The 26,519-nt window shown below is 43.3% G+C and overlaps 3 protein-coding genes across 5 annotated transcripts in view; 1 reads left to right on the top strand and 2 right to left on the bottom strand.

The window, feature by feature from the left end:
• The window catches only part of AURKC (aurora kinase C), a 476,131-nt gene that overhangs the window by 38,736 nt on the left and 410,876 nt on the right, over window positions 1-26,519 (top strand). The window lies entirely within an intron of this gene.
• ZIM2 (zinc finger imprinted 2) lies at window positions 4,762-24,451 on the bottom strand. Its single transcript, XM_067720690.1, has 7 exons — window positions 24,383-24,451; window positions 11,317-11,677; window positions 9,604-9,707; window positions 8,912-8,959; window positions 7,511-7,637; window positions 7,223-7,315; window positions 4,762-5,744 (listed from the first exon to the last, which is right to left on the bottom strand). Exons 1-7 carry the CDS (start codon window positions 24,449-24,451, stop codon window positions 4,762-4,764), a joined length of 1,785 nt encoding a protein of 594 aa, XP_067576791.1.
• Window positions 26,183-26,519, bottom strand: part of LOC137214586 (uncharacterized) — a 29,894-nt gene continuing 29,557 nt past the window's right edge. For all 3 annotated transcript variants that reach the window (XM_067718525.1, XM_067718524.1, XM_067718527.1), the window contains one exon: window positions 26,183-26,488. In XM_067718525.1, coding sequence (XP_067574626.1) covers window positions 26,306-26,488 — 183 coding nt within the window. In that variant the 3' untranslated portion in view covers window positions 26,183-26,305. The remainder of the gene's footprint in view (window positions 26,489-26,519) is intronic.

The raw sequence follows: 26,519 nt of genomic DNA, 5'->3' as shown, positions 1-26,519 counted from the left end.
TCTGCTGGTTTCCCTGGTAACCAATGAGCCCACCTGATGTTAATTCCCCCATAACTGGCAATCTCCCCTTCCTCGCCACGGAGTGAAGACACCATATCCTGCCCGCCATCTGCCACACACGGTGAGGTGTTGCTTCAGATGTGTAAGCGCCTCAACCCATTAAACCATTGATGTCTCTGTTACTGACTCCAGGCTCTTTCTTCGGTCTTGAGGCCGGGCAAGTTCAGGCCTTGAGGCCTGTGGGGTGCAGCCCAACAACTGGCAGAGCCAGCCAGCAGACCGAGGAAACTCCTGTGAGCATCAAGATGTCGGGAAATACAGGATGGGAAATGGAAAGTTGTGGGGGCTGTCCGCTCACATGTGGGGCCCAAAGGTTTCAGGGGTGATCCTGAATGTTGCAGGGGAAATCCCAGGGTGGCTGTCCACTAGTATGCAGGGCCCTGTGGTGGCTGTTGATAAAAGAAATGTTCACACGTTGAGATACAGGGAAGTCATTCAGGCTTATACCTGAGTTAACTTGAATGTTATGCTACTTAAAATAGCCTGTTTGTGGCCTGTCGTATATACGTTGTACATCTGCTTTAATTATTTAAGGGCACACTGACCAGAAGTAAAGAAGGTCCATGTTAAAAATAAAGATTAAGTGCCTCTCTTCCTTTTCCTCCTTTAATGATAAAGACTCCCTTCCCGGGTGCCAAGGCCATACTGACTCGCTGTGTATGTGCTGATCTGTTTGGTTTTTTTTTGAAACGTTGAAGAAATATAGCCCTGACTTGTTTAATGTTCTTTGTTCTGACAATATATAAAACTGCTGAAAACTGGAGCAGCTTCTCAAGAGTAATCTGGGAAGATGGCTTTCAGGTTGGCCCTCAGTTTGGCTTATAAAAATAAAAACTCTTTTCTATAATAAACAAAACTCTTTCCTATTCTTCTACAGATTATTATTTTCATTAACATTGCTTTGGTGTAGTTAGCAGGATATCAGAAGAACCCACCTGAGGTCACCTGGGGTCTACTTTAGACCACGCTTGTAACAAGCATGGGCCCCTTGAGCCCCTCTGGCTTCACAGCACCCTTCAGGTGATTTGGTGAGTTTTTCCTGATACCTGGGTCTCCTTATATTAAGTGATGGTCCACGACTTTTATTTGAGCTGTTATCTTAAGACTTGGAGTCTTAAGAGGGTGCCAGTAGGTGTCCTAGGCAGAGGACCTGGGGGAAGGTCCAGGCAGGAAGGCCTGGAAGGAATTTTGCAGTGAACTGGGTTGGCTGACTTTTTAAATGTGGCTTAAAATTGGAAATTTAAATTTAGATTTGCACTTTATAGTAAAATGAAACTAAAAGAAAGCAGGAGATTGTGCTTCTAAAGCCTCCCAGCTTCTGGACAGGCAGCCACCCACTGGAGCTCCCGCTGGCTTCTACAATTGGTACGGAGCCAATACTTACAGATATTTACCTAACCCTAAATTGGCCAAGATGAAATTTTTTTTGACATTCCAAACCTAATTTTGCATGCACTGTTAAACACAGCTGGCTTGATAAAACATCTTTTCAAAATTCTGACCCTCAGAGACAAAAGTACTCCTAGGAAAAGGCTTGAAGTTATAACTCTTATCATGTCCTTGAAATGCAAACACAGCCCATGCTGCCTGAGACTACAGCCTTGGCTTAATTAGTAGAAACTAATACCTTAAAAAAAATGGACTTTTAAAACTCAAGCAGGAAAACTATGAGATCTCTGTGTCTATCTGGATGTATGTATGTTTATGTATGTTATAAATGTGATCTGTTTCTACCTACAGATGATATTATCAATATGAATTTGTAAAACAGCTCTATTGACTTAAAAGTAAGCACTTACAAATTAATATTTTTAAATGTAACAAAAAAGTAATCCAAATGTTTAAAGGATCATGTGATATACAATTACTCTTTAATAAATGAAAACAAGCCTAAGTTGTTGCTTTGATTAATATAGACACGTCTTTAGGGTCATCAGCATTAAGTATTAATACTTTAATTATTCCTAGGTTTACTAAAAGTAAGTTCATGTTATCTTCGTTACAAAATTTGTCAGCAAGAAAATTAACTTGGTATGATGATATTTTCATAGGTAATGAAATAGAGATCAATGGGATTAAAATTTTTACATGAATTCTTTAAAAATGATTGTTTTACGGTATGTCTACCTAAAATTAATTTCTCCAGATGTTTGATAACTTGAAACTTTAGAGTCTTCCTAAATTAAATTAAATGATGGGAATTCACTGAATATCCAGATCATTTTCAGTTAAGATAAAAATACTGAAACATTCATTGCTAAACATGTCTAAATTTACATACTTTGTCATCTTTAGAGAAACACTAAAGATTTTGGGTTTATTAAACACATATCTTATACCATATTAAAAAGAGAAATTATGGGGAGGGACTTCCCTGGCAGTCCAGTGGTTAGGATTCCGTGCTTCCACTTCACAGGGAGTGGATTCGATCCCTAGTCGGGGAACTAAGATCCTGCAAGCTGCGTAGTGCAGCCAAAAAACAAACAAACAACAACCCAAAAAACCCCACAAAAAAACCAACAAAAAAACCCCAACCCAAAACAAAGCACAAAAAACAAAACCCACACACCTATAGTTAATGAATCCAAATGGGTCTCTTCACCTGAAAGGCTGAAGTGGGTTGGGTACCATGGCAATGTACCTGTACTTCATCCCTCCTTCAGGGTCTCACCTGGAGAAGACCTGACTATCATGGTCTGGGCACCAGCCCTAGACCCAGAGTGGTAGGAGATTCAAAGCTGGGGCCCAGATGGGTGTATGGCTGATCCTTCTGAGGTGGTGGTATTCATAAGTGTGTGTGTGTGTGTGTGTGTGTGTGTGTGTGTGCACATACTGCTATGCTTCTCTGCATTTTCCTTTAAGAGCATCTGTGGCCCCCAACTGCTGGAAGTGTTGGGTTTGGCAAGCTTGAATGCATGTAGTGGGGCAACAGTGAAGGAACCCCATTTCTGGGATGCTGGATTTTTGAGAATTATAACAAAAAAAGAAAAATCCTACACAAAGAAACCTACAACTGCAACAGTATGTAGGAATAACTAAGGGGAACTTACTTTGCTGGCTGATAAAAATGCTTGAGTACATAAAAGAACAATATCATATTCCTGGATCTAAGTTTAAATGTAACAATGTTAATTCTTCCTAATTCATTTATAAATTCACTTCAATAATCATCAAAAGGCTGTTTTTAATTGTTGAACAACTTTTCATCTGGAAGAGTAATAAAATTCATTTTTCTCATATAAATATAACACACATAAATAAACTTCTTAAAGGCACAGTGATAGAAAACTCACATGAAGCTATAAAAGTTAAAAAGAATACAGATCTATGATATAATAGGGTGACAAAACAATGAAACGAAGTGGATGATCCAGATACAGAGCTGTATTATAAAATAAAATATTATGACTATGTATCACTTACTAAAATTGATGTTGGGGCAATTAACAATGGGGGATAATTTTTTTCTTCACATAATACATCAAAGTAAATTCAATAATAGTTAAAGTATATTTTACAAATAATAAAAACTGGAGGAAAAAAATACTAATGTTTAGAGAAGGTTAGATTTTTTAGGTTTAAAAAAGATATCAGGGGCTTCCCTGGTGGCGCAGTGGTTGGGAGTCCACCTGTAGATGCAGGGGACATGGGTTCATGCCCCGGTCCGGGAAGATCCCACATGCCGCGGAGCGGCTGGGCCCGTGAGCCATGGCTGCTGAACCTGCGCGTCCGGAGCCTGTGCTCCGCAGCGGTAGAGGCCACGGCAGTGAGAGGCCCGTGTACCGCCAAAAAAAAAAAAAAAAAAGCTTTCTGAACCCCTTATACTACAAGTGTCCCCATCTAATTTAATGTGAAATAATGTTGGGATTACTAAAAAGGAAGACGGCTGCAGTCAGTATAGTACTGTACCTATTCTTCAGAGGGGTATGGCAGGAATAAAACAAACCTGGGTTGAGCATCAAGATATAAAATAAATATCTCATGGAATCTCAAAAGCCAAACCTAACCAAACCACACTGGGGTTCAGTTCTTACCCCATCACTTACAACCCAGGTTAAATCAAATGACAACTTGGAGTTTCAAGTTTGCTATACCTGTAAAAATGAAATAAATATCCTCATACTAGGTACAATGCAGCATTCCTTAAAAGATCAAATAATATATTTGGTAATGTTTTGTAAATCAACAAGTACTGTGTAAACATATTACCAATTACTTCAGCTTTGTGGATGAATCAACATAGGCACACCTCAAAAATCTTTTTACCATGCCCTCTGCTGATACATCCCATGTGGTAAAGATACTGTATGTAAACACTTCTGTAGTAACTTAGCCAACAGAGTTCCTGTCTGGAGCCCAACTACCAGTTGCAAGTTTTCTGTCAGGATGTCAAAATCAAGGTTCTCCATTCTATGGATAACACCAAAGAAGGGCAAAATCTATTAGCTTCTTTACTATGCAACAAAAATATTCTTTGTAAGGTTTTTTGCCTGGGTGACTGACACATGTGCTGACTCTCCCTTTGCAAAAAGATTGTTTTAACCTCTTGCAACCATTCTCTGTTTTCTGACCACACCACGAAGAATCTTCAAGTTGTTAACAAGGTGTGAGGGCTGGTGGAAGACCTTCTCATATTCAGAGCACTCAAAGGGTCTCCAGGGGAAGGTCAAAAGTGTTGAGAATGTTCTGAGTCAAGGTTTTTCAACAGTAACTGCGCTCAACCGGTTTCTCTTGAGAATGGAGTTGATAATGTTGAGTGAGGCAGGAGGGTAAGCTGAAACACTTCCCACACAGCTGACACTGGTAAGGCCTCTCTTGAGCATGAATTCTGTAGTGCTGAATGAGATGGGAATTCCAAATGAAGACTCTGCCACAGTCACAACACTGACAGGCTCTCTCTCCGACATGGTTACGTTTCCGCTGATATCGAATTAAATGTGTCTTGTTTCGGGGCAAGGTGGGTGGAAGGGCTTTTGCTGCCTCATGGGCTTTGAGATGTTGAAAAAGATGCACATCCTGGATAAAAGCTTTGCCACACTGGAAACATTCATAGTAGTCCTCCTGACTATGAATTCTTATGCAGCCATTGATATTTGCACGCTGAGTGAAAGACTTTCCACCTTCATTGCACCTGGGGGACTTCTCACGTGAATGAGTCTTCTGATGTCTGGTGAGGTGTGCCATGAAGTAGAAGGCTTCTCCACACTGTTTACATTCAAAGGGTTTCTTCCCTGTATGGATCTGCTCGTGTCTCTCACGGGCCAATTGGGTACTAAAGCTTCTTTCACAAAATTCACGTCTGTTGTGTTTGTTCTCCTGGACGAAAGGCCTGCTGTCTACCGGCTGGGGACTGGTGCAAATTCCAGGAGGAGTGCGTTCCTGGGGATCCTTTCCTAGAAGACCCTCTGACTGTTTAGTAAGATCTAAGCGTCTCTCAAATTGATCACAGTCATGGCTTCTTTCCTGAGGAAGGGTCTTGGGGTCATTCATTTTTACCGGACTCAAAAGTTTCTCCTGTTTGACCTGGTGCAAACCCAATGGATCATCGGGAGAAGACTCTTCTGCACAGACACACCAGAAGTTACCTACGTCCAAATCCTGTCTTCCTGCCCCTGAGGATGATTTTTCTATAGGCAGGCTTTGCTCTGGAGTTACATCTTTGGTTTCAGGTTTTTTCTCCCAATCTAAAAGCAATGTAAAAGTTCCTCTACTATTTTTACTCAGAGAGACACATCATTGTAGTAGAAACAGAAGAAAGAGACCAAACATAGCAGAACAGTTCTTAAAGAGGTTTGAGAGTTTTCTGGGAACCTAAGGAGAGAATGGGAGGATGGAAAGGACAGTAAGCAAGGAAGGGTGAGGATGAGGCAGAAAAGAGACCATCCAGGAGGACTGAACGTTGACAAAGATGCCAGAGACACAGACAGGAGAACAAGGAGGAAACCAGAGAAAGAGCTGGGATTGGGGTTTGTTTGCATCCAGACCACGCTTGGCAAATTACTACTATTCCAAGCAACTAATAGCTGTGGCAATAAAGGGATTCCACTGTCAAGTCAATGTGGGAGATACCATAGGATCCAAGTCAAGCAGCTTTCAATCCCGTAGGACTCTTCAGAACCTTTAATTGGCATCTCAAATTCCGAAGAGGGGAAATATAGTATGCAGCATTTCTCTAACTGATCTCATCATGGAACACTTTTTTTTTTTTTTTTTTTAAAGAACGCCTATTACCATAGTTCTACAGGACCATTAGGGAAACACTGGAGTAAACAGGTCAACAACTTCTTGCTCAGAATAAAGCAAAAGGATTCTAACTCTTTTCTTGGCTCCCAATCTCTAATCTTACCCCATTCCCTTCAATTCACCATTTATTAAATGTCTATTTTGAGCAAAGCATTATCCAACCAGATGGTCATAATAAGTCTGTAAAAAGGACCCCAATCAAGCTATAAATGACTACAGGAGAAGAGATGGGGGTGGGGGTTGATTCCATTTAGGAACAGGAAAAACTCAATGGAGGGGATGGCATTAGGGCTCAGTAAGCAGTGAAGCGGGTGGCAAGCTTATAAAACATCCTGAGCAAAGACACTGAACTGTGAAAATACACAGTCCTGGGGAGCCAGCAACACAGGTTTCTACTTGGAATATCTGTGAGAGATGAGGGTGGGATGTGAATTTTAGGCCAGATTGGGATGGATTTAAATGTTTTGCTAAAAGTTTGGATTTTCCTTTGAGGGTGGTAAGAAGCTGGTCAAAAGTTTGTGCTTTATGAAGGCAACCCCCTGAGTGGGGCTGGAAAAAGGAGTGGTATCACGCCAAGGTTTTTTGCTTGTCTCAGTTAAAGAGGAAAGACCTCTGATTTCTAGCTGCCAGAGGAAAGGCATGAATGAATGCATTCATTCATGTTGGAACACTAGAGAAAAGGGAAACTGGCCTCCCTGGAGCTGCGCAGGAGAGGAACTCATGCTGCAGGAAGAGATGAGCTTCAGAGAGGAGATGAAAGAAGTACTGAGTGCATGTGATGTGGGGAAGCAGCATGAACCCCTGAGGTGAGAGCACTTACCAACCTTCGCCCTGAGCTGAGAGGGCTTTGGGGAACAGCTCCCAGGCCCCTCCTGGCTGACCGGGGTTGTCTTCCCACGATTCCTGTCTCACTACTCACCTTGACATATCATTGTACTGCTGTCTTCCTCCACTGCACGTGACTCCTCCGCTTCCAGCCTTGAGATAATGTCAGGTTTAGGGAACTGGTACCCTGTTGAAGAAGGAGACTCACAACTTGGGGGTTCTGTCCTGTACCCACAGGAACTCCCAACCTGGGTTATAAAGACGGTGAGATAATAAGGAAAATGCAAATTTAAACAGAAGAAAAATAAAGCCTGTTTCCAATGATTTTGCCACCAGGGACATATGGCAATGTCTGGAGACAATTTTGGTCATCACAGCTTACCTAGGGAGACCAGGTTCCTAAAATTTTCCAGCATCACTTCCCGGTAGAGTTTCCTCTGAGCAGCAGTAAGGTAGGTTAATTCCTCTGGACTGAAGTCCACAGCCACATCCTTGAAAGTCACCAGCCCCTAAAATACCAGACACACTCCTAAATGATTGAAATCTAGGAATTATCCCAAGGAGGGGGAAAGGTGCCTGATGAGAGGGGACTGACCATGAAGCAGATGTTCAGACCAGCAGAAACCTTCTAATCCAAGTGTTCTAATCCACTTAGATTATTTCTACGGACTTAGAAAGATACCTTTCTTTGTCTTATAGTCTGAGAGAAGTGAGAACATTTCTGAGATAGTTCCTGCTAATTTTGACAGATTTGGGTTGCAGGAGAAAAATCCTTTTAAGTCACTTTATAAAGAAAGAAAAAAATGCAAATAATTAAAAGCTGAGCAGTATACCTCAACCTCAGGAATCAGAGACAGTTGGGTTTAGATTCTGGGTCTGGTTCTTTCTAACAAGCTTTATGAGAATGGATAGGTTAAGCCTCAGTGACTCATCCATAAAACACAAAGAGCTCATAAATATGAAGAGATATTCGATCTTATTAATAAATAAGAAAATACATTTCAAAATGACAAAGTATGATTTTATACCCATTCAACTGACAAAAATTAAGAAGTCTGACAATACAAAATATTATCTTAAATGTGGACCCTTGGGGCCTCTTATAAGATGCTAAGGGAAATGTAAATTAGTAAACCACTTTGGACTCAGAAATTCTGTTCCTAGGTATATTTGCTCATGTGTACTTGGAGATAGATATGTTCATAACATCTGTCTTATAACATCCAAAATATGGAAAAGACCCAAACATTCATTTATAGTAGAAGAAATAAATATATTATGGTATAGTCATACCATGGAATAGTATTCCAGCAATACAAACTAATTAACTACAGTTACATGCAACAATTTTGGTAACCGAAGGGTGAATTTAAAAAGCAGATATTAGAAGACTACATAAGACTATGATACCCATTTTACTAATATACATCTTTTGTGTTTTTATGGAAACATTATGCAGATCAATGAACATATGACTTAAACTAGAGGGCATGTACTGGCTGCCCAGCTCCTATAGAGGGATTTATTTGGCTCACGTGTGTTTTTTTAAATTCTTTCTTCAAAATTCATATTAGCTGCCAACACCAAAAAAATTGTATATTTCAAATTATTAACTGGATTTTTGGCTTCTCTTTAAGAAAATCAGGAGATCTGGGGATCGGGACCCACGTTCTCACACGGTGCCATCAGCTGAAGCCGAGTCATAGCTTCCCCTTAGATGGGGCAGGTGCCCCCCCGGTTTGTCATAATCCACCCACTTACATACGGTATTCGTTTATATTACCTCAGTAGTCCCTGTGGGCATCTTCACTTGGGATCCTTGACATGGACACTGTAAGGACAGAGGGCTACTCTCAGGAATAGATCATCTAGGACAGTGTTTCTCAACTTTTTCCCCCCCATCTCTCCCTCAAGGAGCATTTTTAGACAATTTTTTTCCTAATCGTCACCTCCCTCCCATGAATTCTTTTCTGGTTCTAAAGGAAGTGTAGCATATTAATTTCTTCTAGGTTTCAAAATGTGATTTAACAAGAACATTGAGCAAATTAAAAAAAAAACCACCTCACAACAGTATCATGTCCCTGTAATAGCTGCCATTTATTTCATATATAAAAAGGAGCATAATAATAGTACAAACCACGTGAGGGTGGTTTTGACTAAGCCAAAAGTGGAGATAAAATGGAATACTAAACAATGAAAAATTAATTCAAAAGATAGGAAAAGAGGAACAACGTTAAAGATATAGTATGTGGGGTGGTCATAAGTGTGACAGAGAAAAATAAAGCAGGGAAGGGGAATACAAAGGGTCAGAAGAACATTTTTTATACGAAAGCCAGGAAGAGGCTCAGTTAGGTGATGTTTATATAAAGACTTTGAGGAAATGAGGATGTGGTTTAATTAGACGGGGAATGTCTGGAAATCAGGAAGGTGAGGTCCCCATATTGGAGAACTAAATCAGAAGAAAGCCCGACTCACCTGAGATCTAGCAGATGGTATACTGTCAAACATCGTTGTGCCCTTCTTTTGTTGTTCTTCGGTGTTTCTCTTTTCTGCAAGGACAGAGTCCCGAGCAGGGAAACCTAGAAGGGGGCAGAAATGACCATGGAATTGAGTCCAGTCAGGCAGCGCCCATAGGCACAGAGAGTAGCCTGCCACCCCCACGCCATCCTGTCCTGCCACGGGACGGAGCAGCAGTCCTGGACTTCCTATGACAAGAGAAAGACCACAGAAATCATTTCTCAGCTCAATATGGCAAGTTCCAGAAAAGAGTTCTGGTTATCTTCCACCTCTAAACTCTTCCATTGCTTCTCAGTACCTTCAAAATAAAGCAGGAGTTCCTCTTTATTTATATCAGTGGTCCTAGCCTCACCGTCCATTCAGTTGCCAGAGAACCTCAGTTTCCCAGTTGTAACATGAAAATGATAAGACCTCTACTTCTAAGGGTTCCTGTAAGGATTAAACATTACATATGTAAAGCACACAGCATGCATCTTTTTAAAATGGCAACTCTTATTACTAAGCTTTCCCTACATCTTTTTCACTCACTGATCTAGAATACAACCACCACCTTCCCTACAGAAACTTGAACCTTGAAGGCCTTCCTTGCCTGCAGTCTCTTTCTAAGTGTATCTTTCATTAATCTGTAATTTTTTTCTCATATCTTAGAGAGCTCTTTCCTTTCCCCTGAATTCCAGCTCCATCAAAGGCTGTGCCTTTGGTCAAGTTTAAAACCAACGTGGGACAATATCCCACATGTCCACTGGAGGCAGTGTAACACCGTGATTAAGAGCACAGACGCTGGTGCCAGCCTCCCAGCTGAATCCTGACTGCCAATTACTAACCGTGGGACCAGGGGCCAGTCATTCAACGTTTTTGTGCCTATGTCTCCTCATTTATGGAAGGAGGGTAATATCTATTTCAAGGGCTATTAAGAGAAGTAAATGAATATTATAAAATACCTAGAATGTAGTACATTTTAAGTGTCCAACATGTTCACTATTAACATCTTCAAAATTCTTTTAAGGAATGCAGGTGCACAGGACTGATCAGAATCCTTAATTCATGATACATCAGTATTCAGCCATGCATGACCCTCATGTTTATTTCAAATTTGTTTATACTTTTAAATGTAATTAACCCATCCCACTGGTCCACACCCAAGTCTTGTTCCCTTTTCTCTCCTTGTCTCTCTCTATATACACCCAAACAATACTTTGTTTTTAGTATCAATTTTATTCAAAGGACTATTAGGAGTGAACAGCTTTCTTCTCTCATTATTGAAATGCCCTTAGTTCCAATCTAGTAACTTGAGTTTCTAAGAGACAAGTCAAATTTTAACAGAAGTTAAATTTCCAGGCCTCATATCTCCCACATTTTATGCCCTCTTTTTTTTTTTTTTTTTGGCTGTGTGGTCTTTTGTGTTGATACTGAAGTTCAGGCTTAATAGGAAATGTGGAGGGGAGGGGGAACAAAGCTGGAGGGAAGGGGTACTCCTAGAGAAATAATAAATAAGCAAAAGCCAAACCCCTAATTTCTTCCATTTCACACAAGATTAGGCAGATTAGACTGGATTATAAAATTCATTTGTTCAGTCATTCAACAAATCTTTATTAAGCTCCCTATTACATGCCAGGTATACAGCAAATGTTCAATAAATGCAAACAGCCAGTTGCTTCTTTCCTCTCTCACCTCTCTCCGCACACGCTTGGATCAAGTTTGCCACCAGGTTTCCTGCTTCCTTGCTGCTCTTGGGCTGTTTTGACCTCACCCACGTCTGAACCTCCTCTGGCAGAGTATTCAGAAACTGCTCCAGCACCAGTTGCTCTATCATCTGCTCCTTGGTGTGGGTCTCTGGCTGCAGCCATTGCCAGCAGAGCTCCTGGATTTGGCTCACAGCTTGGTGAGGCCCAGTCACTGACAGGTATTGAAAATGCCTAAACTTTTGGTGAGAAACTTTCAGAGCCCCTAGGTTTCTTATGCAGATGGTTTCTGGATTTTTTTCTTGATCGTGTAGATGAATGAGCTGGGGATTCCTCAAGATATCCAAAACCTGTCATGTGCAGCATCTTTACAGCTTGGCCCTTCAAAGGATGGATATACTCTAAAAGGCAGGCTGTTTCAGAACACACTGCTGTGGAAGATGGTGTGCAGAGTTGTACCAGATGAAGAAAGGATTCAGAAACCTCAGGACCTCCAGATATTACACGGAGAGACTCACAAATGGCTTCCACAGTTAGGACTGGACAGCAGAGGTTATTTGAAGCAAAGGAAGTTAGCTCTTTTCACACAAATGTCTAAATGAACATTCACATAGATTTGCACATCTACAGACAGGATGCTGCCTCAGTCACAGTACCAGGTCTAGAAGATCCACAGGCACAGGCTAGAAAAATTTCAGAAATGGCAGTGAAGGGAAAAGAGGCTTGAACCCCAAACCACAATGAACTGAACTAACTGATGGATCACAGAAGAATGTCACTTAAAAAAGTGAATTTGGGGCTTCCCTGGTGGCGCAGTGGTTGAGAGTCCACCTGCCGATGCAGGGGACGCGGGTTTGTGCCCCGGTCTGGGAAGATCCCACATGCTGCAGAGCGGCTAGGCCCGTGAGCCATGGCCGCTGAGCCTGCGCGTCTGGAGCCTGTGCTCCGCAATGGGAGAGGCCACAACAGTGAGAGGCCCGCATACCGCAAAAAAAAAAAAAAAAAAAAAAAGTGAATTTAAATGAGTTAATACAGAATGAGGAAAGATCCTTACAAAACATACATCCTACAAAGAACTGGATTCATATGCAAAATATATAAAGAAATCATACAAATCAGTAAGAAAAAGGCAAACAAAACAAGAGCAAAAAGGTTAAAAGATCTGAGCAGGTACTGCACAAAAGAAGACAGCTAAATGGCTGTAAATATATGAAACAGGGCTCAACTTCATTAGTTATCAGAGAAATCTGAATTAAAACCACAATGAGATATCACTACACACCCTCCAGAATATTCAAAATGAAAAACTCAGATGATAGTCAAGCGTTTGAGAGGAGACAGAACCACAGAATGGTATATTCATAACAGTGGAATTCTAAACAGAATTGAGAATATGGATGCATCTTGCTGTTGAGTAAAAGAAACCAGGCTCAAAAAAAGGTCCACATTACATGAGTCCATTTGTACACAGGTCAAGAACAAGCAAAACAAGTCTAAGGTGTTAGAAGTCAGAATGGTGGTAACAGTTGGGACTGAGATTCAGGGGGCAGTGGTAATCACTGGGAGGGGACAACATAAGACGTTTCTGGAAAGCTGGTAATGGTCTATTTTCTTAATCCAGGAACTCATGACATGGACACAGTATGTTCGTTTTGTGAAAACTGAGCTATATACTAATGGTTTGTGCCTTTTTCTGTATTATATTTGACTAAAAATTTTTTAGCTGTGTTATAGTCGTGGGGAAATATCTAGGTTGTAATATTAAGTGAAAAAGCAGGAAACAAACTTGAATATAGAATGTATACTCAACCATATAAAGCACAGGAAAAAAACTGGAAAGTAAACCAAAATACCACACCAAAGGGGTTATCTATGAGCAGTGAGACTACAAATTATTTTTACTGGTGATTTTATACTTTCTCTCTCAAAACTACTTCCTAATTTCAAATGTCCTACAATGAACCTTCTATCTTCTATGATCAGGAAAATAAAAAATACTTTTCTTCTATAAAATTTGCACTCTATGAAATCACGAACAAAATTGCCACTTGGGGGAAACATTTCCTTTTTTCTTTTCTCCTCTCCACTAAAAAACATGCACCTGTGATTTATATGACAAGCAGTTTTTCTGTTTGAAGGCATTTTTGGTTTTCATTATTATAAATCATAATGAGTGAACACCACTGAAACTAAGTATTTGTCCACATCTCTGATATTTCCCTTCTAGGACAGATTCCTAAAAGCGAAATTACCTGGACAAAGGGTATGAACTTTTTAAAAAGTTCTTAACACAATCTGCCAAATTTTCCTCCCAAAGGCTTCCACCAATTTCTTCTTCCAATCTCAATATATAAGATTACATACCCACCCTGCACGTCAATAGGCCAGCTTCATGGGCATGTAACCAGTGCAGTCACACAGAGCCTCAGAAGGGCTCAAGCTTAATTTAATGCTCTCTTGTTGCTGTCTTGAGACTTTCCATATTTTAAACAAGGGGCCCCACTTTTTCATTTTGCACTCCACCCTGCAAATTATGTAACTAGTTCTGCCAGCCAAGAACATTATCATTTCTCAAAATCTGTTGCCAATAAGACAAATTAAAGATATATTTATTCTTTAATTTTGCATTTCCTTTGATTAATAATAGAGCTTACTACTTTTTTCAGATTTATTGGCCAATTATACATTGCTCCTATCCTTTGCCCTTTTTTCCTATTGCTGATTGGTAAAGGCTCCATATAAATAAAGGATATTCACTCTTTGACCTATTTGCTTAAAAAAAAATTCCAACCATGCCACACTTTCTCTTTAGTCTTCATAGAATTTTAATATTTCAAAGTCCAATTTATCACTACCCATTCAGAGATCAGTTAAATATTTAAATATATTTTCTTATTTCTTTATTTAAACATTTCATTTTAATTCTTTAGCTGGAATTTAGTCTGGGATAAGGTATGAGAAGAGTATAATTTTTTCTAAAACCTTTCCCACCTACCACCAATTATTAAATTTGCTATCGCTTCCTTCTTGGGATGTATGAGGCCCCCCTGAATTGAATTTCTAGGTCTGCAGCCTCCAGGGAAGGATCCTGAGAAAGGAGTAGTGGAAATGACTGTGAAATCCTGCCAGCCTGCCTCCCAAGACTAGCCAGGTCCAAAGCTAGAGCAGAGAGTCACAATCCTTTCTCCTGGCCCAAAGAGGGAAAGCAAGACCTTGAACAGTCAAGGCCCTCCAGGACACAGGTACTGAAAAGAAGCTCATGGCTCTGTCTCCTCAGAGGGCACCCTCAGCATCCCTCCTTTTCTCTCTTTTACATAAATTCTTGATTCTGCTTCCCTTAAATATTTATCTTTTGGAGCTCAGTCTTATCCTAATCCTACATTCCTTATCATCCAACTTTTAACCACATACCTCAGTAGTTGTTGGCACATTGTTTTTCTTCCTAACATTTTTTTTACTCAAACTTTATTTTTTAACTCTTGATACCACTAAAGCCATCTGGGCAAAAGGCTCTCTGATGTCAACCAATTAATGACTCTGTTCGGTGCTTTGTAATGCTCATTGGTCTGCTCAGGTTTTCTATTTCTTGAATCCAATTTTTAAAAAATACTTTTCCAGGAAAATCATCCATTTGCTTGAAGTTGAAATATATTAACACATGATTGAGAATTTGAAATATCCTAAGTACACAATTTTATCCTGTCTATAATCAATGTTGCTTTATTCCTAGTTTGTCTTTTTTGTTAATTACTGCTATTTTTTTCATTATTGCCACGCATCCCAAGTACCAGCTGCTACTTCCAATGCCATTATTTTTGTTTTCTCACGTATTAGTTTCACTTATCTTTATTATTTTCTTACTCCTGGTTCCTTTAGAGTTTTATCAGTTTGTTTGTGGGACTTTGGGAATCTCCTGAAACAAATGCCTAATTTATTTCATTCTTTCCTGACTATTGAAAGCTGTTAATTTTGGTTATATATCAAATTTAGGGGAAGTCACCACTCCTGTTTCGATTATTTTTAAAATAATTCATAACGGCACTTCTGATTTCTCCATTCACCAAAAAGTTCCTTAGAAGAATAATTTCATTTCCACTTTAAACATTCATTATTAAATATTTACTTGACATATGGGAAGTAAATGGTTTCTTTATTTTGGAACATTAGCCATCTACACAAAATGATGTGGAAACGTGGGTAATTAGTAGCACCTTTCTAAATTTAGCTTTTCTTGGGACTTCCCTGGTGGTGCAGTGGTTAAGAATACACCTGACAATGCAAGGGACGTGGATTCCAGCCCTGGTCCGGGAAGATCCCACATGCTGCGGAGCAACTAAGCCTGTGCGCCACAACTACTGAGGCTGCGCTCCAGAGCCAACGAGCCACAACTGCTGAGCCTGTGTGCCACAACTACTGAAACCCGCGCACCTAGAGCCCATGCTCCGCAACAAAAGAAGCCACCGCAATAAGAAGCCCACACACCGCAACCAAGAGTAGCCCCTGCTCGCCACAACTAGAGAAAGCCCACATGCAGCAACTAAGACCCAATGCAGCCAAAAATTAATTTAAAATAAATAAATAAATAAATTTAGCTTCTCTCATCTGTGAAAATAAGGAAAAAGAAGAAAGACTTTTTTCTCATGTTGCTGTAAGGTTTAAATAAGGTGGGAGCTGAAAATCACGAGGCATACCATCCTGAAGAATCAATTTTTAAGTCTACTATTAAGAAACATGTTTTATAGTAAGACAAAAATAGATGTATTATGTAAGTTAATGCAAAAATATTATGAATTTTGAAACGAAAGAGGGCAGCAAGTAAATTTCCTGAAAGGAGAAAGGTAGTATTTATACTTTCTATCCTTTCTACCCAAATAGCCCCTTCTATCTCACCCCCACGCCCACGCCCCCGCAACCCGGTTCTCCAGGGAAGCATGTTAGAAGGTAGTGACAAAAGCAGCTAATATGTTAAACACTAAAAAAAAGCTCAAGAGTTCCTAAAAAAAAAATGTATGAGTGATGGTAGGTTGCTTGATTTCTGAGTAGGGAAGAACTTCCAGAGAAATGGGGATGAGAGTGGAGGGAGAAGGGGGCGGAGACCAAGAGATCCCAGGTGGGCAGAGGCTGTGGTGGGAGGAGGAAGCAGGGACTGAAGGGAGCAAACAGAAGAGAGGTGCTGAGGCAAGAGAAAGGGAGCAAAGCAAGGCAAGGCAGAGTGCAGGGGCAGAGCTGAGGAGTGGGGCAAGCTAAAGGGGAAGCGCAGAAAAGAGCTGCCAATCTGGGAAAGGAGGGGTGTGCCGGGGCACGGGCTAGGCACACAGAAAGAAGGGGCAGGACTCAGGTAAAGGAGCAGCAGAAAAGAGAGGCGGGACTGAGGAGAGGGAGGGGTCCAGAGCCAGGACAGAGGGGAAGGATACGGAGAGGAGGGTTGGGACAGAAGTGGAGGAGAAGGTGGAACAGGGCTGAGGGAGAAGGAGACATGGGGCAAGGGGAAGGAACACAGACAGGAGGGGTGGGACTGAGGTGGGGGAGAGGAGCAGCAAGGAGGGGCAGGGGCCAAGGCACAGCGGACAGACGCAGAGTGGGACTGAGGTAGAGCAGCAGAAGTGGGGACAGTGCTGAGGTAGAGGGAAGGTAAGGGACTGGGAGAGGAGAGGTGGAACCAGAGCAAGGGGGAAAAACACAGAGAGGAAGGGTGGGACAGAGGTAGGGGGGAGCAGAATGAAGGAGTTGAGCTGAGGTAGATAAAGGGGGTGGAGCTGGGAGAGAGTTAGGGCAGAGCGGCCAGACAAAGGCAGGACCAAGTATGAGAGCTGGGCCTTGAGAGGAGAGGTGGGGGCTTAAGGGGGCGTGGGGTCTGGATGCGGAGTGGAGGGGGCCTACGGGGGGGGAGTGACTGGGGGGGTCCTCAAAAGGGAGGGTGGTCCTTGAGGAGGGCAGGGGGGTGGGGCAATCCTTGAGGAGGAGGGGGGATCCTCAAGGGGAGGGAGGGTGCTCTAGCAAGGGAAGGGCCAGGGTTGGGTCCTTGAGGAGGAAGGCAGGGGTCCTGGAGGGGGAGGGCTGGGGGGTACTCGAAGGGGAGGGTGGGGGTCCTCAAGAGGGAAGGAGGGGTTCTGGGGGGAGGGCGGGGGGAGGGTCCTCAAGGGGGAAGGAGGATGTTCTGAGGGGAAGGGGGGTCCTCGAAGGGGAGGGGTGGGCGAAGATCTTCAAGGGGAAAGGAGGGTGTTTGGTGGGGAAGGGCGGGGGCGGGCGGACCGTCCAGGCCTGAAAGCCTTCTGGCCGAGGAGGTCGTTGGCAGGAGGCCAAGGCGTGAGGGGCAGGGAGGCCGCCGCGTCCTCCTCAGAGCCGACCACCGCCCGCGCGGCCTCTCACCTCTTCCCCTCAGGGCCGCTACTTAGCGCCTTTCCCGTCGACTTCCCAGTGAAGGGTCCCGGCCCCCCCAGCGTCGCCTCAGGTAGGCCCGCGCCTCCACTGCCCACGAGCCCGCTCCGTGCCCCCACGTGCCTCCTGCAGTGTGCGACCCGGGACAGCGCGCGCTCACCTTGCTAGCCCGACGCCGCCTCCGCCGCCGCCGCCGCCTGACTGAAACGCTCGGCCTCAGACTTGGCGCCCAAACCCGCGGCGCATGCGCTATGTGCGGCCTGCGCGTGCGCCTTGTGGGGCGGCCGGAGGGCTGCGCGGGAAACGCAGGCCGCTTCCGGCCGGCGCCGCTGGGGGCATGCGAGAACCAGGCTGGATTGGAGGGGACGGAAGACCTGCTTCCTGTAAATGCTTTAGTAATTTTTTCAATAGTTAACAGATGGTTTAAATTTTTTTTAATTAAATAAGCAGTATGCAGTGGAAAGTCTGCTCACCGTTTGTGTGTGTGTGTGTGTGTGCCACCCACCAATTTTTTTAACACCTTTATTGGAGTATAATTGCTTTACAATGGTGTGTTAGTTTCTGCTGTATAACATAGTGAATCAGCTATGCATATACATATATCCCCACATCCTCTCCCTCTTGCATCTCACTCCCACACTCCCTATCCCACCCCTCTAGGTGGTCACAAAGCACCGAGCTGATCTCCCCGTACTATGTGGCTGCTTCCCACTAGCTATCTCTTTTACATTTGGTAGTGTATATAAGTCTGTGCCACTCTCTCACTTCATCCCAGCTTACCCTTCTCCCTCCCCGTGTCCTCAAGTCCATTCTCTATGTCTGTGTCTTTATTCCTGTCCTGCCCCTAGGTTCTTCAGAACCTTTTTTTTTTTTTTAGATTCCATATATATGTGTTAGCATACAGTATTTGTTTTTCTCTTTCTAACTTACTTCACTCTGTAGGATAGACCCTAGGTCCATCCACCTCACTGCAAATAACTCAATTTCGTTTCTTTTTATGGCTTAGTAATATTCCATTGTATATATGTGCCACATCTTCTTTATCCATTCATCTGTCGATGGACACTTAGGTTGCTTCCATGTCCTGGCTGTTGTAAATAGAGCTTCAATGAACATTGTGGTACATGACTCTCTTTGAATTATGGTTTTCTCAGGGTATATGCCCAGTAGTGGGATTGCTGGGTCGTATGGTAGTTCTATTTGTAGTTTTTTAAGGAACCTCCATACTGTTCTCCATAGTGGCTGTATCAATTTACATCCCCACCAACAGTGCAAGAGGGTTCCCTTTTCTCCACACCCTCTCCAGCATTTATTGTTTGTAGATTTTTTCATGATGGCCATTCTGACTGGTGTGAGGTGATACCTCATTGTAGTTTTTGATTTGCATTTCTCTAATAATTAGTGATGTTGAGCATGCTTTCATGTGTTTGTTGGCAATCTGTATATCTTTTTTGGAGAAATGTCTGTTTAGATCTTCTGCCCATTTTTGGATTGAGTTGTTTGTTTTTTTGATATTGAGCTGCATGAGCTGCTTGTAAATTTTGGAGATTAATCCTTTGTCAGTTGCTTCATTTGCAAATATTTTCTCCCATTCTGAGGGTTGTCTTTTGGTCTTGTTTATGGTTTCCTTTGCTGTGCAAAAGCTTTTAAGTTTCATTAGGTCCCATTTGTTTATTTTTGTTTTTATTTCCATTTCTCTAGGAGGCGGGTCAAAAAGGATCTTGCTATGATTTATGGCATAGAGCGTTCTGCTTATGTTTTCCTCTAAGAGTTTTATAGTGTCTGGCCTTACATTTAGGTCTTTAATCCATTTTGAGTTTATTTTAGTGTGTGGTGTTCACCCACCAACTTTTTAATGTCATAAACCACATACACCCAGGTAACCAGTGCAATTATTTAAATATTTATGAATAATTATATTGAATAATTATGAAAGCATGAACGTTTTCAGCGTCCTTCCACAATTTCTTTATGTATATATAAGTAGATCTATATGTATATGTATTTGTGCATTATACACACAGATGCGTCTGGTTATCATTGATATATATTATAAACATGTATCTATACTATAATATATATTCTGTACATATATATCTGTAATACAAATAAATATATTTTAAAATATAAAATATTTTAAATATATAAATATAATATATATCTTATAAATAAATTTAAAATGTAAAGATATAATACAATGTATGACACTTGCACAATATGATATATACTGTAACATAAAATGTGTACTTAAGTAATATATAACACACCTATCATTATGATGATACATAGATTCACTATTACGTATAATTATATATTTGTCCAAAAATAATACGTATATTTTTATGTTTGCAAAAATACTCATGGTCTTATTTCCTCCCTTTTTTATACAAAAGGTGGGAGACTTTGCACAGTATTCTGTGCCTTCATTTTTTTACTTACCAGTATACCTCGGAGAGCTTTTCATATCAGTACAAAGAGAATTTGCCCACTGTTTCTGAACAGCTGTTTGGATTCTGCTGTATAGTTGTGACTTGATTTATTTAACCCATTCCTGACTACTGGGTGGTTGAGTTGTTTTCAGCCCTTTGCTACCAGTATTCAGTGCATAACTTTGACCTTCAGTGATTCCGAGATGTGTAAATCTGCTAGGAAGATAAATCCCCTGGAGTGGAATCGCTGAGGCAAAGTGCACATGTGTGTGTCATTCTGATAGAGATTTCTAAATTGCGTTCCATAGACACTGTTGCAGCTTAGACCCCCACCAGCCTGTGTGAGCAAACCTGCATTCTGAGTGTTATATGATGCTTTTTCAAATTTTCCAAAACCAATGTTGAGAAACTCAAGGCAGTTCTAGTTTATGTTTCTTTTCTCATGAGCAAGGTAGAACATGTTTTCCTGTGTTTAGGAGCCATTTGTATTTAACTAAAGAATATTTATCGGGCAGGGGCTCAAGATATGCGGGGAAAGCATACTGAAACGTGCAATAATTATTTTATGCATAATGATGTTCATGGTAGTGATGATGATGATGACATAATGGTTAATATTTCTTGACACAGACCTTTATACCCATCACAAAAATTAACTCAAAATGGATCACACACCTAAATGTAAAACCAAAACTTGAAAACTCCTGGAAGAAAACGTAAGAGAAAAACCTATGACCTGAGATTTGGCGATGACTTTTTAGGTATACACGTGCAGACTCTTGCAGAGTCAAGCCTAGTCTCACAAAGTCGGAACAGACAAACTACTGGTGGGGGGATTCCCCAAAAGTGCCCTCCTTATCTGGAAATCTACAACTCAGAGGTCATTTAAACTCTCTGAGCCTCAGTTTGTCCCTCCAGAATGAAAAGACAGTAACTTATTAAATATAAGAATCAAATATGATTAAATACATGCGTAGTGGAGGAAAGTTTTTTCCTCTACCCTCTTATGGTCCCTGGGTGGGTCTGAAAGTTAACTAACAAAGACGATTAACAGGAGAAAAGCCTACAAGTTGTTTTAATATAACTTTTACATGACACAAGAGCCTTCCTAAGGAAATGAAGACCCAAAGAAACAGACCTGAGTATTTTATGCTAGGTTTGATAGGGCGTGGACAGTTGTGGAAGACTAAGGTTAAGGAATAGGAGGTAAGTGTAATAACCTGGTGGAAACTTAGCAAGGCCTGTGTGTTAGGATTCTTCTTGGAAGCGTTCCTTTTTCTTTGGAGATAAGGATGCTCCTTTCCTCCTGGTATAGGGAGGGCACGTCTCCCATGAGGGATTTATGACCTGTTTCAGGGAAGAAGGGGAAAGGAGAGGTGAGAGTGAATTTCCTGCTTTGGCTGTTTTCTCAAACCCCTTCAGCTTCAATATGCCAGGTGCCACATTTAGGCGTAGGGTGTCCTGAACCACATCACATGTCAAGTGACTGAAATAGTGTATGAGACCTGTACAGGCAATTTATGGGTTGGCTACAATTTTATTGTTATTAGGGGGTGAGTATCAGGAGATGGCTTCCTTCACCTCCTCTCCGGGGCTTCAGATTCCCTGCATCACTGTCCCTGTCGCTGTCCCCATACCCCCTGGACCCGTGCTCCCCACCAGTCAGGAAGACAGAGCCCCCGTTGTCCCCTCCCTGCTGGACCCAGCGTCCTGTCTTGTCCCTCCGGTCTTCTCTCCTCTAGGTGGCAGGAGGAATCCACGGGAATCAGAGTCGCCTGTGCGCTCAACTGGACCAAGAACTGCTGGCCGTCCTGGGGTGACTCCCTGGTCCTCAATGTGACTAGCCGGCGCGCCCGCCACACGGGTCCCGGGTTCCTAGGCAGCGCCCCTTGAGACCCCCAGACCCTGAACGCACTTGGCGCGCGCTCTCAGGGAGCCCCCTCCCCGAAAGACCCCTCCCCTTCCCTCTGCAGCCCCTCAGCGCAATCCCACTGCCGCCCCGACCCCCATCAGCCCTCCAGCCCCGAGCACACGCAGACCCTTCAGAGCTGCAGCGGCAGGACTGACCTCCCGAACGGGTTGTGACTTGGCGCGGGCTTCCCGGGGAACAGGGGCGGGGCGGGCTAGCTCAGTGCTGGTCCCAGGCATCCTGCAGAGAGTCCAGAAAACGTGCCCGGGGACCGCGCAGGACAAAGGCGCGAAAGGAGCCCCTCACGACCACTGCCCCTCCCCTGTCCACATAGATACTCAGGTCGAGTGACTGAAACAGTGCCTGAACCAAAGTATACAAAGTTGTCATGCTGGCTACAACTTATCGTTACTAGGGTTTGGAAATCCTGGTCCTGCACCTCCTCTTTGACCCCAGCGTTCCTGCCTCACTGTCTCTGTTTCTGGGCATTCCAGCTGGGCCTCAAACAGCCATCCTCCCCACAGCGCCCCTCCCACTCTACCCACCTGGACCCAGTCCTGGACCAGGTCTTCCAGGAGAAGGGACGTGCGAGTTGACAGGAAAGAGCCGCAGGTTATGCTTCTGAGCAGCAGAGACACAACAGCCTGGATGCCCGGGTCATGGGGAGGGGGGCGGGGTATGGGGCTGCAGAATCATCAGACACACAGTGACCCCCAGCCACACTGTGGAGTTATTCGGATTGGAGCATGTATAGGTGCAATTCTCCTAGACGACAGCCACTAGTTTTCTCTTCTGAAGAGCTGCACCAATTTACCCTTCCACAACAATGCATGAGAGTTCCAGGGGTTTCACAGCCTCACCAACTCTCATATTTTTCCTCTAGTCATTCTGATGGATGTATACTTGTACCACTGGAATCTGGTTTTGGAAAACAAAACTTTAATTTATTGAAATATCTCAAGCTGGATAGGTTATAAATATCAACAAAGTTAGAACTTCAGAAGTAGAAGCTGGAGTGAGAAAGAGGTTGGTTGTTTGTTTGTTTTTATAATGAATACACCTTGTTACTGTTTGGGATTCTTATGAAATGTGTGTATTATCTGAACGAGAAAACTCTCTATATGTTCTCCTATATTCTTGAGGCGAAGAAGCTGGTAGGTGATAATTTTACTACTCAGAAATGGGTGGATGCCTTCCTAAGTAACAGAGGGCTGTAAACTGGTGATAATCTTAAAACCAGCCAGCACGAAAGAACTGCCATAAATATCTTGTAAACTATGAAGGCCCCAATACATGCGTACAAGGAGGAAAATTAAAAGGTGCTGGCTGAAGCAGCAGCAGAGAAACACTGGAGGAGGGGCCCTGCAGATGGAGGAAACAGCCAGTGCCAAGGCCCTGAGTCAGGGTTTCTGTCACCTGCCACCCAAGGAGTCTGATACAGAGGATGCAGGACAAGGAAGAAGGGTGGGGATGAGAACATGAGAGTGGAAGGATCTCTCGGGCTGGAAGAATGGAAAAGCCATCCTGGAAGGAAACTTGTCCTGCAGACTAGTCCCACCTCCCCAGGGGCATATAGGGAGGATTTCCCATGGAGATTGCAGTGCTCTCTCTCCTGCTCACGTTGATTCCACATCACCTCGCTGGGGGGCTCCAGGGACATCTCTCTCCCTGACACCAGGATCATCTCCTTGCTCCAACCTGGTGGTCAACTTTGGTTTGAAAACCTGATGCCCGGCTCCAAAGAAGGAAAGAAGAGTGAGATGCCTCCCAGCATGCAACCCAGACCAAATGTTTGCATAGAAAGACCAACCGTGTGATAAAAAAAGGACCTCCAGAGAGAACGTGGGGAAACTCCCTCCCCAGCCTCCACATCTACCTTGACCTACCCACACCTTCCACCCCACCAGCTCAAATCTCTAAGGATGGAGATCCAAGTAGTTCCCAGGCAGCAGAGCCCACCCCATTGCGTACATCAGCCAATCAGCTCATACCTTATCTCTCTGGCCACTGTAATTGGTTAGCTGTGGTCATGTGATGAAGCCAGGTCCAATCAGATCAGGTCAGACTCCTGGGAGGAATACAAGCACCAAAATAGTCTACCATTCCTGTTGCAAGTGAATTAGAGCACTGGTGCTCCTGGGGCTCCTGGAAGCTGTCTTGAGACCAGGAGCAGAGCAAACACCATCAAAATCCCGGTGCTAGAGGCCAGTCCGGGGCTGGAGCTCATCCGTGTCTTCTGGAAACTTTATAGCCTTTTGGAATCACCAGACCACCAAGCTCTGGTGAGCCCTGTCTGAACTGGGGGAGGCCGTCCTTACACAGGGAGCTCAGATTCCCACAGTTGTCAATAACGTGTCCTTGTACAGGTCCTTCTGAACCAGCTCCAGCAGGACCTGGGTGAAGGACATGGCCACGTCCTTGAAGATCACTGGTTCCTGTACCGCCAGACAGCATCCTTGTTCACCGAGGGACTGGTCCCCCACGCGGCCCAGGAGAGGACATGGAAATCCACTGGAAGTTGGGAATGTGTTCAGAATTGCATTGTGGTAGATTGCAAAAATGGCCAGAGTTTTCCACCCTGCCCCATGTCCATACCATTTGACATTTAAGTGTGCAGTGCCCTCCTGTTCTGAATCTGTGCTTGGCTATGAAAATTGCTTTGGCCAATGGGATCCTGGCAAAATGTGACTTAAAGAGAAGTTTGAAGTGCTTGAGAAACTGTTATTTGTTTCTATCTTGTGCCCTGAACACTGCGTGGGGGGATGAACATGCCTAGGCAAGCCTGCTGGAGGATGAAAGTTACCTAGAGCAGGGCCAGGTCTTCCCAGTCCCCCAAGAGAAGCCAGCCTAGGTGAGCTGAGGACCAGCGTCCACCAGGCATCTGGAGGAGCCCAGAAACCTCAGCAGAACCACCTCCACGACCCCTTGTGGCTGTTGCTTCTAAAATTTACCAACTAAAGGATGCTCCCCACTCTCCAGTCCTACCTACAGTTCACCCTGAAAGGAATTCAGAGTGAAGATCCGGGTGAGGCATTCTATGCTCTGGGAAAAGTGGAGGAAATGGCCCTCAGATAATTAGATATTTTCAGGAGAAAATATTATGAACCAAGACTCTTGCATCTTCCCATACTTAGAAAAGCACTAAAATGATTGACTGAGATGTCTGTTCCTCATGACCAACAGGAACCTTGTGCTGAGATGTGTGCTTAACTGCATGGACCCCTTCTCCAAAATCACACAGAAACTGACCTCCTACCTACCTTTTGGAACCGTTCCTCAGAGCTCTCTGAGAGGCTATCTCCTGGTTCTAATCCTCAGTAAGTCCCCAAGTAAAATTGAACTTCACCCCTCTCATGTTGTGTATTTTTACTTCAGTCAACAGCTTCGACTTTGTGGTTGTTGGCAGAGACTCTGGAGCCAGCCTGCCTGGGTTTGAATCTCGGCTTGGCTACTTATGATCTGTGTGACCTGAAGCAAGTGACATGAACTCTCTGTGCCTCTGTTCTCTTCTCTTGGAAAGATGGATAATAACAGAACCAGCCATATGGTTGTGAGAATTAAGTGGATCAAAATGTGTAAAGACATTAGCTCAGTGCCTACCACATGGTCAGTGCTCGAAGGTTCATCATTCTAAATATTTGTGTAAAAATGGAGGAGCTCCTAGTCAATGGGAGAGAGAGACAGTATTGAAGAGTACATTTATTCACTCATGTATTCATCACAGCCTGGTGCCGGAGCTAAATTAACATAAGAGACCTGGTCAGCGGTGGACACAATATTCATCCTCCTTTGCTGTAATAATAGAAGCTAGTAGGTGACACAGGATTGCCCAGCTAAGGACTGTACTTCCCAGCATCTCTTGCAGCTAGATTGGTCATGTGACTATGTTCTGGCCAATGAGGTTTGAGGAAAAGTGATCTGGGCATCTTGTAGGAGTTGTCATCTGAAGGACTAAAGTGTGTCTTCCCCTTCCCTCATCCTCCTCCCCTTCCCCTGAGCCACAATGTGGACGGGATATGGGGGGGTGAGCCCTCTCCAGCCACGTGGCACAGAGCACCAAGGTCAAAGGAACTTGGCTGCCCAACTCTACGGGAATGCAATACGCCGGCTGGGGGAGTTTTACACACAGACCACAATCATGAGAGAGACATCAAGTTCGGTTTATTTAAGCAGCTGTATTTGGGGACTTTACATCACAGTAGCCCAGCATGCATGATTCCAGGGTGCTGAGTCAAGAGCAGGAAGCAGAGGGAGCTCAGGTATTAGGAAGCAGTGACAAAGCTGAGACAGCACAGGGGACATTCACACACCTTGATTTCATGAAACTCTAACACAGGCAGAGGAACGAAGGTGCAATTTGGGTCAGTTTTCAAAGGTTCAGGAGGAAATTGGGAATCAGAGTCAGGGTCATCCTGTTCCAAGTAATAGGTGAAGCAAACACTTGGCTGGAAGGAAAGCAAACAGAGAAGAAAGAAC

Source organism: Pseudorca crassidens, chromosome 20, assembly GCF_039906515.1.
Source record: "Pseudorca crassidens isolate mPseCra1 chromosome 20, mPseCra1.hap1, whole genome shotgun sequence".
NCBI classification, from domain to species: domain Eukaryota; kingdom Metazoa; phylum Chordata; class Mammalia; order Artiodactyla; family Delphinidae; genus Pseudorca; species Pseudorca crassidens.
The sequence above is the reverse complement of the archived record's forward strand: the minus strand, read 5'-3'. Positions and strand labels throughout refer to the sequence as shown.